The following is an 18,514-nucleotide window of genomic DNA, read 5'->3' as shown; positions in this document are numbered from 1 at the left end:
TGTGCTATAGTCACAACTTTATCAGGAAGTTTGGAGATGGTTCAGATTGCTTCCTTTCTCAAAAAAACTTCCTCAGAAAACACCCATCCACATTTTTCCTCCAATCATAGATTGTTTGTGCTAAACATATACATGCAGATATTTTCATCAACCTCCTTCCTCTATTATAGTTGTTTGTTTCTGTTGTCTTCCTCCTCAAAAACTGATATGGACAAGAGACCATAAGCCAAAACTGGTAACAAGAGACAAAGAAAGTCATTATATAATGACAAAGGAGTCAATTCATCAAGAAGATATAACCATCATAAATATTGTACCTAACACTAGAATACCTAAATAAATCAAGCAAAAACAAACAGATCTGAAAGAGAGAAATAGACTATACAATAATAGTAGAAGACTTCAGTATCCCATTTTTTAGCATGGATCCATCATCCAGACAGAAAATCAACAAGGAAACATTGGACTTGACCATACTTTAGACAAAATGGACTAATCAGACATATATAGAACATTCCACACAACAGCAAGAGAATACACATTCTTCTCAAGCACACACAGAACATTCTTTAGGATAGATCACTGTAAGCCACAAAACAAGTCTTAGCAAATATTTAAGACTGAAATCATGTTATGTTTTGTGACTACAATGGTATGTAGAAGTTAGTAACTGGAGGAAAGCTAGAAAATTCACAAATGTGTGTAAATTAAGCAATACACTTCTGAACAACCAATGAGTCAGAGGGGAAACCAAAAGGAAAACAAAAAAAATATCTTGAAACAAATGAAAATGGAAACACATGTCAAAACTATGGGATGCTGCAAAAGCAGTTCTAAGATGGAATTTCATAGTGATAAATGCCTACATTAAGAAAAAAGAAAGATCTTAAATAAACAACCTAACTTCACACCTCAAGGAATTAGAAAAGAAGAAAAACTATTGTGCACCTGAAACTAATATAACACTATGTTAACTACACTGGAATTAAAATTTTAAAAAAGAAGGAGAAGAAAAAACAAAGCCCAGAGTTAGCAGAAGGAAATAACAAAGGTCAGAGCAGAAATAAATGAAATAGAGACTAAGAGACAATAGAAAAGATCAACTAAACTAAGAGTTGGTTTTATGAAAAGGTAAAAAAAATGGACAAATCTTTTGCTAGACTAAGAAGAAAAGAGAGAAGACTCAAAATCAGAAAATGAAAGAAGAAATATTATAACAGATACTACAGAAATACAAAGGATCATATGAGACGTCTGTGAACAATTATATACTAACAAATTGGATAACCTAGAATAAATGGATAAACTCCTGGAAACATACAACCTACCAAGATTATATCATGAAGAAATAGAAAATCTGAACAGATCAATAAATAAGGAGTAAGGAGGTTGAATCAGTAATCAAAACCTCCCAATACAGAAAAACCCAGGACCAGATGATTTCACTAGTGAATTCTACCAAACATTTAAAGAAAAATTAACAATAATTCTTCTCAAACTCTTCCAAAAACAAAAAATGAAGAAGAAGAAGGAACATTCCCAAATTCATTTTACAAGGCAAGCATTATCCTGATACTAAAGCCAGATAAAGACACTACAGGCTAAAATCCCTGATGAACAGAGATATAAAAATTCTCAACAAAATTAGCAAGTCAAATTCAACAATATATTGAAAGGATCATGCATTATGATCAAGCAATATTAATTCCTGAGGTACAAGGATGCTTTGACATACACAAATCAATAAATGTGATACACACATTAATAGAATGAAAGATAAAAATCATATGATTATCTCAATAGATATAGAAAGATCATTTGACAAATATAGCATCCTTTCATGATAAAAATGCTCAACAAATTTTATATAGAAAGAACATACCTCAACCTAATAAAGGCCATCTATGGCAAGCCCACAGCTTATATATTATTTCACAGAGAAAGGTTGAAATCTTCCTCTCTAAGATCAGGAACAAGACACCTAGGGTGCCCACTTTCACCACCCATTCAACATGGTACTGGAGTTCTAGCCAGAGCAATCAAGCAAGAAAAAGAAATAAAAGGCATCCAAATCAGAAGGGAATAAATTGTCTTTATTTGCAGATAGATGATCTTATATAGAGAAAATCCTAAAGATTCCACCAAAAACTGTTGACTAATCAATGAATTCAGTAAAGGTGCATGATACAAAATCAGCATACAGAAAATGGCTGCCTTTGTATACACTAACAATGAAATAGCTGAAAAAGAAATAAAAAAGATCATATTAAAAATAATAAGATACTTAAGAATAAATTTAACCGGGGAAGTGAAAGATCTCTGTATTGAAAACTATAACATTTTGATGAAGGAAATCAAAGAAGACAAAAATAAATGAAAGATATCCTGTGTTCATGGATTGGAAGAATTAATATTGTTAAAAGGTAAATACTGTCCAAAGCATCTATAGATCAATGCACTCTCCATCAAAATTCTAGTGACGTTTTTCACAGATATAGAAAAAAATCCTAAAAGTTGTATGGAACTACAAAAGACCCTGCATAGCTAAACAATCTTGAAAAAGAAGAACAAAGCCAAAGACATCACACTTCCTGATTTCAAACACTAATACAAAGCTATAGTAATCAAAACAGCAGGATACTGACATAAAAACAGACACACAGACCAATGGAAAATAATCAAGAGCCCAGGCATAAACCTCACATTTATGATCAGCTAATATTTAACAAGGCAGCCAAGAATACTCAATGGGGAAAGGATAATCTCTTCAATATATAGTGTTGGAAAGCTAGATAACCACATGCAGAAGAATGAAATAGCGCCCCTGTACACCATCTCAAAAATAATTCGAAATGGATTAAAGACTTAAACATAAGACCTGAAACCATAAAACTTCTAGAAGAAAACATAGGGAAAAATCTTCTTGACATTGGTTGTGGCAACAATTATTTGAATATGACACCAAAAGTACAAGTAACAAAAGCAAAAACTGGTACGTGGGACTCTATCAAACTAAAAAGCTCCTGCACATCAAAGGAAGTCACCAACAAAATGAAGGGGAACTTATTGAATGGAAGAAAATATTTACAAATCATATATCTGATAAAGGGTTAATATCCAAAATATATAAGAACCTATACAACTCAACAGCAAAAAAAAAAAAAAAAAAAGTCTGATTAAAAAATGGGTAGAAGATCTGAATAGACATTTCTCCACAGAAGACATACTGAATGGTCAACAGGCACATGAATAAGGGTTCAGTATCACTAATTATCAGGGAAATGCAAATCAAAACTCAATGAGATATCATCTCACACCTTTTAGAATGGCTATCATCAAAAGATGAGATGACAAGTGTTGAAGAGGATGCAATCCCTTGTGCACTCTTTTGAAGAATGTAAACTGGTGCAACCACTGTGGAAAACAGTATGGAATTTTCTCAAAAAATTAAAACTAGAACTACTTTATGATCTAGCAATCCCATGGGTATATATACAAAGGTGTGTGTGTGTGTGTGTGTATATACACACACACACACAGACACACAGGAATATTATTCAGGCACAAGAAAGAAGGAAATCCTGCTATTTGGGACAACATGGATAGAACTAAAGGGCATTATGCTAAGTGAAATAAGTCAGACAAAGACAAATACTGTATGATATCACTTATATGTGGACTCTAAAAAGCTGAATTCACAGAAACAGAGTAGAATGGTGGTTACCAAGGCTGGGGGTGGGGGTGGGGCATGGGAGAAGCAGGGAGATGTTGATGAAAGGGTACAAACTTCCAATTATAAGATGAATAAGTTCTAGGAATCTAATGTACAACATGGGCATTTATAGCTAATAATACTGTGTTTTACACTTGAATGTTGCTAATTGCACATTGTTGCTTATTCTCTTGAATAAGATCTGAAATGTTCTCACCACAAAAAAGAAAGGGTAATTATGTGACATGATGGAGTGGTAATCATTTTGCAGTATATCAAATCAACATGTTTTATACTGTAAACTAACACAATGTTATCTGTAAATTGATCTCAATAAAGCTGAACACAAAACTGATACTGGGAAGTGAGGAAAATATGGAGGAGGACATACTTATATAATAAATAAACCCAATGTGTTGCTTAAGTAAAAGTTACCTAGCACAACATATGTAATTTATAACTAACAAAATTTAAATTAAAAAAAATAGGAAAATAATAAATTTAAATGTTAAATGGGAGAAAAATTGATGTAAAACTAAGCTTCCTATCTTAGCTGAGTTCCTTCCTGACAAGTAGAAAAATTTAATGGAAAGAGCACATGTTCAAATTACCTCTTTGGCTTCACATATCCCCCTGTCATTTACTGGCTGTGGACCTTAACTTCAGAGGCTTAGTTCTCTTATCTATAAAGTGTGGATAATAATGTCTCCTTTGCAGTGTTACATTGCAGATTAGACATGAAATATACAACAATTATCTTTTTCTTCCAGGATTCAAATTAAATACATTGAAGTCAGAGGTGCAGTGAAACACATCTTCCTCTTTCAGATATGCCTAATCTTTAATTACAAAATAAATGTAAATCTGTGTTCTCACATAAGGTCTCAGCCATATTCTACATCCAATCTTTCTAACCTCTGAACATGAAGTTTCTTGATAATGTCTGCTTAGTTTTTTCTCAAATCTTCCAAATCCAGTTTCCTCTCTCTAGGCATAGGGCCACAGCCCTACACCAAGCATGGAGCATCTTTTACTTCTCTTACCTTATGCAAGTCCAAACTTTAAGACTAATACCTTTGCTAAGTTTAAGTTTACCTTGACTCAGTTGCCTTTTCTTGGTAGGAGCATTTCCTGCCTCAGTGTTGATGAGAGCCAAATCTCTCACTTTTGTCTCCTAATTCCTTTAGAGAGTGTTTCTCATTAGTTTATGTCCTTGCATCTCTTTCTGTTTCTAAGTTCCTTGTTTCTACAGCTATAGACTATATAGACACATAGTATCAAGGATATTTTGAGAATCATTTTAGGCCCTTTTTGAGTGTCCCTGGGTGCTCCTTGGGCACAGGAGCAGGGTTTTTTTACGGGGAGACAACCTTAAGAAAATTCCCAACCACTGCCATTGTTAATGCAAACGATGGTCACTGGCCAACATTGACAGTGTAATTGAAAGACACTAATGTAACAGGGATAATTACTTGATTTCTGGAATTTTGTGGGATTGTAGATGGGAAGTAAAATCACACAGATGATTCTTAGGGATGATGGAAGTTTATTAAGAACAGGTAATCTTAAATTTTAACAATTATTATTTACTAGCTGTATGATCTTGAGTAAATTAACTTTTCTGTACCTTGATTTTCTCATCTGTAAAATTGTGATAGTAATTGCCTCATAAAGTTGTTTTTGAGGATTAACTAAAATAATACATATAGGATGCTTAATGTAGTGCTTGGCACTCAATACATGTTAGTTATCATTATGGTATTACAAGCTTATAGCTTTCACATTTGTAATGACCCTATAGTTTAAAAATATCTCCTGATATTGCTAAAATATATTTCTTCAAATAAAGTACTACCTCAGCCAGTGACCCTACCCAAACTTACAATAATTAAAGAAAGTGACCTACCTATTTGGGAGTGTCATGAATTACTGGTGTCTGGTTACTGGAGTTCTTTTAGCAGTATCTGAGCATGAACTAATTTTACTTTTGCACCTCCATTTGCATTCAAATCAGTAAATCCCCAATTATGAGGAAGAACAGGACCTGCAACCTATCTTTCTTAGCTGTCTAGTTAGCACCCATATAGGGCAGAGAGAAGAATCTGGTTTTATTCATTCGGATTTGGCAACAATAAACAGGAGTGGCTCAGGATGAGGCATGAACGCTTTGTGTAATTCTTCTAGAGGTAACTTGGTGGTGAATGGAGGAAAAAGGACACCTGTCTCATTTAAACAGTGCTAAATAATTCAAAGTCTTTTTTGACCATGGGAAACCTAGTTGAATTCCTTTTGTTTGAAGTTATTCTGCCCTTAAGGTCCTCAACATACAATTTAGTTCTTAATTGTGTCATGCTGTTCAGTTTCATGTGTGTTATTCTCAGCTCTCCAAAGAGATTGGAAGCAATTTGAGGAGATACATCATGTTTCCTTTTCTGCAAGACCCAAGTGCAAAGAAATGTAAAGAGCTGAACAATCATACCATATACTGGGAAGAAAGATTGTTTAGTTAAGTTGAGAAAACTGGCTCACTTATATGCAGAATAAAACCTGGGTCCCTACCTAACATTACATACAAGGTGGACTTTAGATACACTGAAGACCTAATGTAAGAGGTAAAACTACAAACTAACAGAAGAAAATATAGTAAAATAGTTTTATGACTTAGAGCAAGGGAATGACTGTTTTAAAAAAACTTTAAAAACATGAACATAAGGCAAAGAAAATTGATGAAGATTACTTCAAAGTTATGGATTTCTATTTCATGAAGGACAACATGGAGCAAATTAATAAAAAACAGAATGGTTAATTGTAATTTCTACAACCAGCAACCTGTATATATCTAGAAAATATAAGGAACTCCCAGAAAATAACACTAATATAACAAAATAACTCTAATAGAGAAATAGGAAATAGGTAAAGGATAGGTACCTGCAGTTTATAAAAATGAAAACTCGGGGTCCCCCTGCACGCATTGATATCAGTTGCAGGGCTGCCAGGAGCTACTGGCATTGGCTGGGAAGTTGATTGTCTCTGGTGGCTGCTATTACACTAAGGCTGGGTCTCTGAGCCCAGGAGGAAGCAGGCATGTGTTAAATTTCTCTTTCACCCTCACGGTGGAAAAAATAGGAAACAATGAGCACCCAGCGCAGGCTTAGCACTTGCCTTTGTTGTGGGGTCTGCTTTGAAGAGTGGTGAGGAGGCTTCCCTGTGACCCCTGCCCGGTGTGCCACCTGGGGTGGCATTGGGGGCCTGTCCCCAGTTCAAGCTCTATATTTGTAACATCACACCACTGTCTCCTGATTGGACCATTTTCAAGAACTCACATCAGTTTTCATACAGCTTAAAAGTAGGCTCCAAACCCAGTGTGGAGCCCAAAATGGGGCTTGAAATTTTGACGCTGAGATCAAGACCTGAGCTGAGATCAAGAGTTGGATGCTGAATGACTGAGCCACCCAGTTTCTTTTTATGTTTTGGAAGTCAGAAATGGACGGACGCAAGAGAAATCATTATTACTGAAAGGAGGAGCAAGATGGCGGAGGAGTAGGAGACCTAAATTTCATCTGGTCCCAGGAATTCACCTAGATAGGTATCAAACCATTCTGAACACCTACGAACTCAACAGGAGATTGAAGAAAAGAATAGCAGCAACTCTCTGAACAGAAAAGCGACCACTTTCTGGAAGGTAGGATGTGCAGAGAAATGAATCTGAGCCCATATTTGGGAAGACAGGCCACGGGGGAGGGAGCCTTCATCAGTCGGCTACCAGCAAGTGATAGAGCAGTGGAGCACTCTAGAAGTCTGCTCCATTGAGGGAACTTTTAGAAGTCGGCTCTATTAAGGGGCGATGCTCCAGTGGCTAAACAGGGGGTGGAATCCTTGCTGGGATAGTGTGGTCTCAGGACCCTCGGGGTCACAGAAAGACCAGGGGTGCCTGAGTGCAGCTGAGCTCCCAGGTATCGGAGCAGGGAAGCCAACTGCAAAGACAGAGCTGAGGAGTGGGCTGTCACTTCGGGATTGCCATAAACTGTGATCTGCAGCACAATCTGGCCACTGCTCTTGAGCAGGGACCCAACAAGCGGCAGATCTGGGGAGACTCCCCTTCCTCCCTAGGAGGAGTGGCACGGGAGCACACCACAGGAATCTGCTGGGTTTGGAGACTCCAAATGAGGGTCGTGTGCCAGAGATAGAAACGCTCGGTCACAGGATGGCTGAGCATGGAGTGCGGCCGGAGACTGGGGAGATGGGAATGATTGACTGATTTCGCTGGGGGCGCACTGAGGAATGGGGCCCCGAGGTCTCAGCTCCTCCGGGGTGGAGATTGGGAGGCCGCCATTTTCATTCTGATCCTCCAAGGTTGTACGGAAAGCTTTCAGGGAACAAAAGTTACCAAGAGCAAACCCAAGAAGATTACCTAGCCTTGCCCCTGGCAAAGGTGGGGCAATTCTGCCTCCGGCAAAGACATTTGGGAACCACGGCAACAGGCCACTCCCCCAGAAGATCAGCAAGAACAGCCAGCCAAGACCAAGTTTACCGATCAATGAGAATGGCAGAACTCCAGCACTAGGGGAATACAGCACATAGAATCATGGCTTTTTTCCCATGATGCTTTAGTCTTTCAAAGTTAAAATTTTTTAAATTTTCTTTATTTTTTTCTTTTTCTATTTATTTTTTGAATTTTTCTTTTTCCCTTTTTCAACCAACATCTTATCAATTCTTTTTTTAAAAGTCTTTTTAAATTTTCATTTTTAGAGTCATATTCTATCCCTTCATTGTAGTTAACCTTATTTTTTGTATATGTATAAGTTTTTCTCTCTTTAAAATTTTGGGATACAGTTTCTTCTAACAAACCAAAATATGCCCTAAATCTCTAGTGTATGGCTTTGTTCTAATCTCCTGCCTGATCACATTCTCTCCAGGTTTTTTTTTTTGTTTGTTTGTTTTAAATATTTCTTCTTTTTTCAACTAACTTCTTATCAATTCCTTTTATAAAATCTTTTATACTTTTCATCTTTACAGTCATATTCCATCCCTTCATTGTATTTACCCTTATTTTTGTACATATATAAGTTTTTCTTTCTTTAAAAATTTGGGAGGCCGTTTCTTCTAACATACCAAAATGCCCAAACTCTAGTTTGTGGCTCTGATCTATTCGCCAGCAGATCATATTCTTTTCTGTTTTTTTCTTTCCCTTTCTTTTCCCCCCAGTTTTGGGTTTCTTCTGATTTGTTTAGTGTATATATTTCTGGGGTCGTTGTACCCTGTTAGCATTTTGTTCTCTCATTCATCTATTTTCCTCTGGACAAAATGACAAGATGGAAAAACTCACCTCAAAAAAAAAAAAAAGAACAAGAGGCAGTACCGACTGCCAGGGACCTAATCAGTATGGACATTACTAAGAACTAGAGTTCAGAATGACTATTATAAAGACACTAGCTGGGCTTGAAAAAAGCATGGAAGATACTAGAGAATCCCTTTCTGGAGAAATAAAAGAACTAAAATCTAACCAAGTTGAAATCAAAAAGCCTATTAATGAGGTGCAATCAAAAATGGAGGCTCTAACTCCTAGGATAAATGAGGCAGAAGAGAGAATTAGTGATATAGAAGACCAAATGATGGAGCATAAAGAAGCTGAGAAAAAGAGAGATAAACAACTACTGGATCACGAGGGCAGAATTTGAGAGATAAGTGATACCATAAGATGAAACAATATTAGAATAATTGGGATCCCAGAAGAAGAAGAAAGAGAGGGGCAGAAGGTATATTGGAGCAATATAGTGGAGAACTTCCCTAATCGGGGGAAGGAAAGAGGCATCAAAATCCAGGAGGCACAGAGAACCCTCCTCAAAATCAATAAAAATAGGTCAACACCCTGACACCCAACTGCCTCCCAAAATTTTAAAGAAAGAAAAACTTATATATGTACTATTAGATAATAGTAATATTATCTAATAGTAAAACTCACAAGCTCAGAGAAAAAGAGAAAATCCTGAAAACAGCTTGGGACAAGCTGGTGTGTAACCTACAATGGTAGAAACATTAGATTGGCAGCAGACCTATCCACAGAGATCTGGCAGGCCAGAAAGGACTGGCATGATATATTCAGAGCATTAAACGAGAAAAATATGCAGCCAAGAATACTATATTCAGCTAGGTTGTCATTGAAAATAGAAGGAGAGATAAAAAGCTTCCAGGACAAACAAAAACTACAAGAATTTGCAAACACCAAACCAGCCCTACAGGAAATATTGAAAGGGACCTCTAAGCAAAGAGAGAGCCTAAAAGTAACACAGACCAGAAAGGAATAGAGACAATATACAGTAACAGTCAACTTACAGGCAATACAATGGCACTAAATTCTTATCTTTCAATAGTTACCCTGAATGTAAATGGGCTAAATGCCCCAATCAAAAGACACAGGCTATCAGATTGGATAAAAAAACAAGACCCATTGATATGCTGCCTGTAAGAGACTGATTTTAGACCCAAAGTCACCTCCAGATTGAAAGTGAGGGGGTGGAAAACCATTTACCATGCTAATGGGCATCAAAAGAAAGCTGGGGTGGCAATCCTTCTATCACACAAATTAGATTTTAAACCAAAGACTGTAATAAGAGATGAGGAAGGACACTATATCCTACTTAAAGGGTCTATCCAACAAAAGATCTAACAATTGTAATTATCTATGCCCCTAACATGGGAGCAGCCAATTATATAAGGCAATTAATAACAAAATCAAAGAAACACATCAACAACAATACAATAATAGTGGGGGAATTTAACACTCCCCTCACTGAAATGGACGGATCATCTAAGCAAAAGACCAACAAGGAAATAAAGGCTTTAAATGACACACTGGACCAAATGGACTTCACAGATATATTCAGAACATTGCATCCGAAAGAACAGAATACACATTCTTCTCTAGTGCCCATGGAACATTCTCCAGAATAGATCACATCCTAGGTCACAAATCGGGTCTCAATCAGTACCAAAAGATTGGGATCATTTGTGCATATTTTCAGACCACAGTGCTTTGAAACTAGAACTCAATCACAAGAGAAAAGGCAGAAAGAACTCAAATACATGGAGGCTAAAGAGCATCCTACTAAAGAATGAATGGGTCAACCAGGAAATTAAAGAAGAATTAAAAAAATTTATGGAAACAAATGAAAATAAAAACACAACTATTCAAAATCTTTGGGATGCAGCAAAGGAGGGCCAAAGAGGAAAGTATATAGCAATACAAGCCTTTCTCAAGAAACAAGAGGGGTGCCTGGGTGGCTCAGTCGTTAAGCGTCTGCCTTCGGCTCAGGTCATGATCCCAGGGTCCTGGGATCAAGCCCCACATTGGGCTCCCTGCTCAGCCAGGAGCCTGCTTCTCCTTCTCCTGCTCCTGCTGCTTGTTTTCCCTCTCTAGCTGTCTCTCTCTGTGTCAAATAAATACATAAATAAATCTTTAAAAAAAAAAAAAAGAAAGCTTTCAAATATACAACCTAACCCTACACCTGAAGGAGCTGGAGAAAGAACAGCAAATAAAGCCTAAACCCAGCAGGAGAAGAGAAATAATAAAGATCAGAGCAGAAATCAATGAAGTAGAAACCAAAAGAACAGTAGAACAGATCAACGAAACTAGGAGCTGGTTCTTTGAAAGAATTAATAAGATTGGTAAACCTCTGGCCAGACTTATTAAAAAGAAAAGAGAAATGACCCAAATAAATAAAATCATGAACGAAAGAGGAGAGATCTCAACCAACACCAAAGAAATAAAATTATAAGAACATATTATGAGCAACTATATGCCAGCAAATTGGACAATCTGGAAGAAATGGATGCATTCCTAGAGACGTATAAACTACCAAAACTGAACCAGGAAGAAATAGAAAACCTGAACAGACCTATAACCAGTAAGGAAATTGAAGCAGTAATCAAAAATCTCCCAAAAAACAAGAGCCCAGGGCCAGATGGTTTCCCAGGGGAATTCTACCAAACATTTAAAGAAGAATTAATACCTATCCTTCTGAAGCTGTTTCAAAGAATAAAAATGGAAGGAAAACTTCCAAACTCATTTTATGAGGCCAACATTACCTTGATCTCCAAACCAGAAAAAGACCCCATCAAAAAGGAGAATTAGAGACCAATATCCGTGATGAACATGGATGCAAAAATTCTAACCAAATACTAGCCAATAGGATCCAACAGTACATTAAAAGGATTATTCACCATGACCAAGTGGGATTTATTCCTAGGCTGCAAGGATGGTTCAACAACTGCAAATCAATCAGTGTGATACAATACATTAATAGAAGAAAGAACAAGAACCATATGATCCTCTCAATAGATGCAAAAAAAGCATTTGAAAAATACAGCATCCTTTCTTGATCAAAACTCTTCCGAGTATAGGGATAGAGGGTACATACCTCAATATCATAAAAGCCATCTATGAAAAACCCACAGCGAATATCATTCTGAATGGGGAAAAACTGAGAGCTTTCCCCCTAAGGTCGGGAACATGACAGGGATGTCCACTATCACCACTGCTATTCAACATAGTACTAGAAGTCCTAGCCTCAGCAGTCAACAAAAAGAAATGAAAGGCTATAGATACAAAAGAATGGAGGAATATATTTCAGCCTATAAATGTTAATTAATGATTTGGAGGGACAAGACTGCAAGATGAAACAAAATGCATGATTTAGTGAGGATTGAAAATATAGGTTATAAACTCCATGATATTATTGCAAGTATGTTGCAATTGAGTATGCATAGGGATAAAGATCAGATGGTGATATGAAAACATGAAAATTGATTTGAGAAAGGAAAAAAGGTTCTTTGACTACTAAAACAAAACAATACATTGCCATTCCCACCCTTTTGAAATAACTGTACTGACATGCTTCCTTGTCAAAGAAGTTAAATTGAGCTTAGTTTTTGAGTGATGGTTCACATACATACTGAGGAGAACTATTATATAACTGAGTTTCCTTTTTCCTTTTTGGGGGCAATCCTGTATTTTAGTTTTAATGAAATTACTAGTATTGCATTTGAACATTACACAAAAGGTCTGGCTATTTTATCTTTATTAGCATGTTTGTGAGATAAAATGAATATTTGTGATTATCTTTCTTTCTTTCATATATTTTTAAAATATTTTAAATCTTAAAATGTGGTCCTACATAAAAAGCATGTGGGTTTACAAATAACCATTTCTGATATGGCTAAACTTTACCATTTGGGTGATATTATGGGGCAATGGGGGAAGCCATAGCCTGGGATACAGTTGGCCTCAGTTCTCTCACCTTTAGATGAGATGAATGAGTTAGAAAAAGTGGCTTTTCAGAATCATTGTTTGTTAGAATGCAGATTCCTTTACTCCCTCATTGCTGCTTACCCATCTCATTAGACACTGATTCAGTGAGTCTGGGGTGGGGCTTAGGAATCTTCAAGGTGATTTTGATGCAAGTGTCTGAAAATCATCTTTTGTGAAATATTGAGGGAAATGATCCACAAATCCCTTCCATCTACATTATTTTACAACAGAAAGGATATTGTGTGACTTACCAAATTCTCGCTCATCTCCCGTAAGACCTTAAGTTGGTATGTGCTGTTTTGTCCAGAATTACTATTGACTGGTAGATCTGAAATTTTAAAGGTGCTGTGATAATACTCCATTTTCTGGCCTGTGATACAAAGGAAAAGTAGAAAATTACATGATATGGGCATAGATTTCAGGATCTAAGGCACAAACAAATATAATGGGGTTAATATAAAGTCTTGAATTATTGCTGAGATTTTTTAAAAATTTAGTTTCATAATAATATGAGTGAAAATAATGATTAATGTTTTATGTTAATAATAGCTGATATTTTTTTTAGTGTGGACTATGTTGCCAAATATTGTTCTGGGCACTTTACATGTATTAATTCATTTGGTCCTCATTCTAGCTCTCTAAGATTGGTGTTACCTCCATTTCACAGGTGAAGTAAGTGAGGCACAGAGGTTTTAAGTAACTTGCTCCATGTTATATAACTAGTAAGTGGCCTGAGTTTAAACCTAGACAGTGTGACTCTAGAGCTGGAACTATTAATTCCTATATTGTCCCTTGCTGAGGGACAATGAAATGTATACCACCTCATACTCTACTGGAAGTAGATGTAAATGAACGTCCTTGTGAATTTTGATTTGTAATGGGAGAGCCAGGTACACTAAGAAAGACAGGAAAAGGAAGGCGAAAAACTGTCAGAGGTGGAAGGTAAGAACACTGTGTAACTAGGGTGAATCAGTCAGATCTTTGCTTGGCTACTGGGAAAGGTAAGAAAACAGAGAGCAGTGGAGACTCCTGGGAAATCTGGTAATCTTAGGAGCATGTCCGTGTTGGGGCAGGGGGCGGTGTGAACAAGAAAGCTACAAAGAGCTAAAGATAGAGAATGGAGCAACCACAGAACAATATCTCTCCCTGGGGAGCCTGGCTCACGGAAGATAAAATGGGTTTCCCAGTTATGGACCTAGGAAAGAAAGAGGGATCTCAGGATAGTACATCTTCTATGTGGGACATCTTAGACTCTGTAGTGCTTTTTTTGGCCCCCCTGATATTTATCTATACAATCCATATTGTTATAAAACCTTATAGTCATAATAAAGGGGCTTTTGTGCAGTCAAATTAACTGACCTAAGAATCTTTGGCCATTGGCATAAACAACAGGTGAGGTTGTCATAGGAGGCCCAGAACTGTGTTCTTAAAACTTTTAAAGCTCCTGATAGAGTCTTCATCACTCCCCATCAAATCTGAGGAAGATGACAATAGATGAGACCATTCAAGGAAGCAACCTGAGCTAGTTGTTTTATCATATACATTTGTGTGAGTGACACTGTGGAGATTTGTCAAAAAATGTTAATGGTTTGCAGTCTGTGCAGAGAAAGATGCAATTTAGAAAGAATTCTAAAATGCAGTATTTGTGTGATTATAAATATATCAATTTTATTTATTTATTAAGGCAATTTAAAAAATACCTGAATATCATTTTGGAAAGAATAAAATTTTCTCTAAAAATAAGTAACAACATTCTGTCATATCTATAGTTTACCAATTATTTCAAAATTCATTATTTCATTGGACATGTGTTTTTCTTTTGCCTTTGAAATGTTGGTGGATAGGATGATTTTAATAACTTTATTTATTTAATTTTAATAACTAATTTAATAACTAATTTATCAAATTTTTTCACTTGAGTGATTAGAGTTATGATTGCTAGTAATAAATTTGTTATTATTTTTGATCTTTTGTATAGAATCTCAAAAGAATACTAGATTGTGAGCTCTAAGTAGATAGGAAACTGGTCTGCTTTACTTAAGGCTGTATCTTGAGTCATCCAGAAAAGTACTCATATATAATTAGGCAGTCAGTAATTATTTAATAAAATTACTGAATAAATTAAAAAAATTCTAAATGTGGGCATTTGCTGGTAAAAGTACAAAACTGTTTTTGGATAAAATTACATATACATATATACGAATGAAGGTTTACAGAAAAATGAAATCAAACTGGATGAAATCCATAATTTTTACCTACCAGAGAATAACAAGTGAGCCAGAACACCAATAGTCACTGCCACCACTGTCAGTAATAACACAATGAGAAGGGCAATCATCCATGGTTTCAAACCTCTGCTTTGGGTGCCAAATCCTACTGTTCTGTGAAAAAGAAAACTCACCAGTTATTCTTACATGGTAACAGTTACAGGCTTTCTGGTTTTCTTTTGGATAAGATCAAGTTGCTTTGGTCTACCTTTCCCAGCAAGAAGCCATTTGTCTTCAATTTTCATCAAGGTCATCTTGGTATGAAGGGAGGTGTTAAAAAGATCAGGATCTGAGAATCCATGATGTTGCTCCTGGTTTATATTTCTGGAGGCACTGGCTCTCTGTGGTGGCCAGTCCTGACTTCTCTTAGCAGTGTGGTCCAAAGTAGCACACATGCTTGAAAAAGGACTATTCCTTCTTCCTCCAGCACTTTTTCCCCCCTCATTTCTTTGTCTATCCTTTTAGAGTTTACAAAGTGATTTCAAATCTATTATCTTATTTACTTTTTATCTTTTAAGTCTTTATTATGAAGTGTTTCAGATACATAGAAATTTAGAAAGAATAGTATAGTGGAACACCCCTTTATTTATCACATCATTTTATCAATTGTTAATATTTTTGCCATTTTGCTTCATTCATTTTGTTGCCATATTTTAATATGAAATAAGACATTATGACTTTCACTAAATCACCATTATAAACAGGGTATTTCCCTGTAACCATAATACCATAACACTCCTAAAAAGTAACAATATTTCTCCAGTATCTCCTACTATCCAGTCCATCTTCAAATTCCCTCTTTTATCTGCATTATGTTTACTGATGGTTTGTACAAGTCAGGACATAATCAAGAACCATGTAATATATTTGGTTGTTATGTCTTTTAAGTCTTTTAAAGAAGAGTCCTGTTTCCTTTTAAAATTTTAATGACACTGACTGGTTGAAGAAATCAAACCGGTTGTCCTTTAGGACATCCCACCTTCTTGCTTGTTTGAATGCTTTCTTATGATATCACTTAATTTGTTCTTCTATCCCCCTCATTTCCTGTAAGGTTAAACAGATCTAAAGACTTGATTAGATTTTGGTTAAATTCATTTGACAAGACTACTTCAAATGTGATGCTGTATATTTTATATTTTTATCACATCAGGGTTAGAGGAAATTTCCACAATTTAGGAGGGGAAAAATCACTCTTTGCTTTTTTTCCTAGCACCTTATGATCAACAATAGTACTAATGATATTGTGTCAAGTATTTGTTTGCATGTATATTAATCTAAACTTAACTGTGAACTCCTCAATGAGCTGGACTATTGTTGTTCATATTTTTATCATTAAGATTCAATAAAGTACCTGGTAAAGAGTAGGAATTTTATAAATCCATGAGAGGCAGATATTATGCCAGCTTTACCTATGAAATAACAGAGGCTGAGAGAGAGGATACTTGATTAGAGTCAAGTGGCTTAAAAGATCCTGGTCGTCTAACTCATTTTGTAGTGCTCTACAACTTGCCATTGCAGTCAACTTTATTTATCTCTTTCATAAAATTTGGCTTTGAGGGCAGAAAGTATTTTTCATATTTCCTTCACAAGATTTAGTGCAATGTTTTGCACTGAATTAATTTTAAATAAATATTGGTTGATTTATAGGGATTTTTTCTTTTGAATATAAACATATTTTATATGTAAATGCAAGCACAAAAGATACAGTTTATGGACCTAAATAGTTAAGAAGATGATAGTTTTGGCATAAGTAATACATTTACCTTATAAACCTAGTGGAACTGGAGAGATCTGAATCCTGTTTAGTATAGAAAATATTGACAATGTGTGCATTGACTGATTAAAAAGAATCTAGACAACTGGCTGTGGAAAGGCAGCATGTCTTCCAATGGACAAAAGCTAAGGTGCCAGAATATAACAACAAATAGAAGCTCCATGGAGTATAATATTACTTAGCCTCTTAAATGGCTTAAAACCTAAATTCAGAAGTGAAAGATAACTTAGAGGCTACTTGTAAAATTCAACACATTTTCCAGGTGAGAAAACTGAGGCCCAGAGATGATTAAATGACTTCTTTGATATAACCGAACTAGCAGTCATCTCAAACTCATGGCTTTTAACTCCTGGGGCACTATTATTATTATTATTTTTTTTTTTGCAGTGCCAGATGGCTTTTCTGTTGAGTCCATGTTAAAATTCTTAAATTGATTTATTTTTTTATAGATTCATCTATTCAATCATTCATTCATTCTTCATTTATTTGACCATTTTCTCAGAGAATCTTACTATATCTTCAAGTCATTCAAAAACAATAAGAGAACCAAAGACGAAAGGCTAGACCTCAAGGAGATTTATAAGCTTTGAAATCTATCTTCCCATCACAGCAGAGTTCCTCTGAGTAGGACAAATGAAGAAAGTAGCTGACAGGAAGATCATATCCCACCACTGAGATGCACACAAACTCACACTGTTACAGACTGAACGGTGGGACTCTCAGCAGAAGAGTGATTCAATAACCAATGACACACTGCTTCATGTGCTGTGGCAGTCATATCTATAAATCCCATACAAGGAGCTGTGAGCATGAGGGTGGGGAATGGAGACCAATGAATGGGAGTGTTAATGTTTCTTCCTTTGAGAAAACATCTGGGGAATATCAGGTGTACAATGCCAAATTATAAAAGCTTCAGGAGCCATAGGCTAAAACAGCTGCTACTTAATCCTGTATGAATAAACTTTCAACTCAGTGTCGCTTTTATGAATACAAACAAGAAATGCATTAAAGCAAACACGCATCACCAACTATCCATTCTAGAGAGATCCTGTTAGTGATTTGCATAATACCATTTTAGATCTGAAAAGAAATAGTCTTTGTAGAGGCTTGGGAATCTAGCCTGATTGTAAGTAGAGATGCACTGCACCATGGTGCTCATGCATTTTTTTTCCTGCTTGCATCATAAAACACACACTGGTGTATTAATTTTCTATTGCCACAAATTACCACAAAGTTAGCAGCTTAAAGCAACTAGCTCATAATTCTGTATGTGTCATGTCTGAGTTCTCTGCTCAGACTCTCACAAGGTTGAAATCAAGTGTTGGTTGGGGCAGCTATCTGATCTGACATTTGTGATCATCTTCCAAGCTCACTTAGGTTATAAGCAGAGCTCAGTTCTTTGAAGATTTTATTTATTTATTTATTTATTTATTTATTTATTTATTTATTTATTT

At 35.9% G+C, this 18,514-nt stretch overlaps 1 protein-coding gene across 1 annotated transcript in view; it reads right to left on the bottom strand.

Moving 5' to 3' along the window:
- LOC110591357 (transmembrane protease serine 11A-like) overlaps nt 1-18,210 on the bottom strand; it is a 42,360-nt gene extending 24,150 nt beyond the window's left edge. Inside the window, 3 exon segments of the mRNA XM_021702271.1 lie at nt 13,271-13,389; nt 15,279-15,415; nt 18,131-18,210. Coding sequence (XP_021557946.1) covers nt 13,271-13,389; nt 15,279-15,415; nt 18,131-18,210 — 336 coding nt within the window.
- Between the last annotated feature and the right edge of the window lie 304 nt (nt 18,211-18,514).

Source organism: Neomonachus schauinslandi, chromosome 2 (assembly GCF_002201575.2).
Source record: "Neomonachus schauinslandi chromosome 2, ASM220157v2, whole genome shotgun sequence".
Taxonomy (NCBI): domain Eukaryota; kingdom Metazoa; phylum Chordata; class Mammalia; order Carnivora; family Phocidae; genus Neomonachus; species Neomonachus schauinslandi.
The sequence above is the reverse complement of the archived record's forward strand: the minus strand, read 5'-3'. Positions and strand labels throughout refer to the sequence as shown.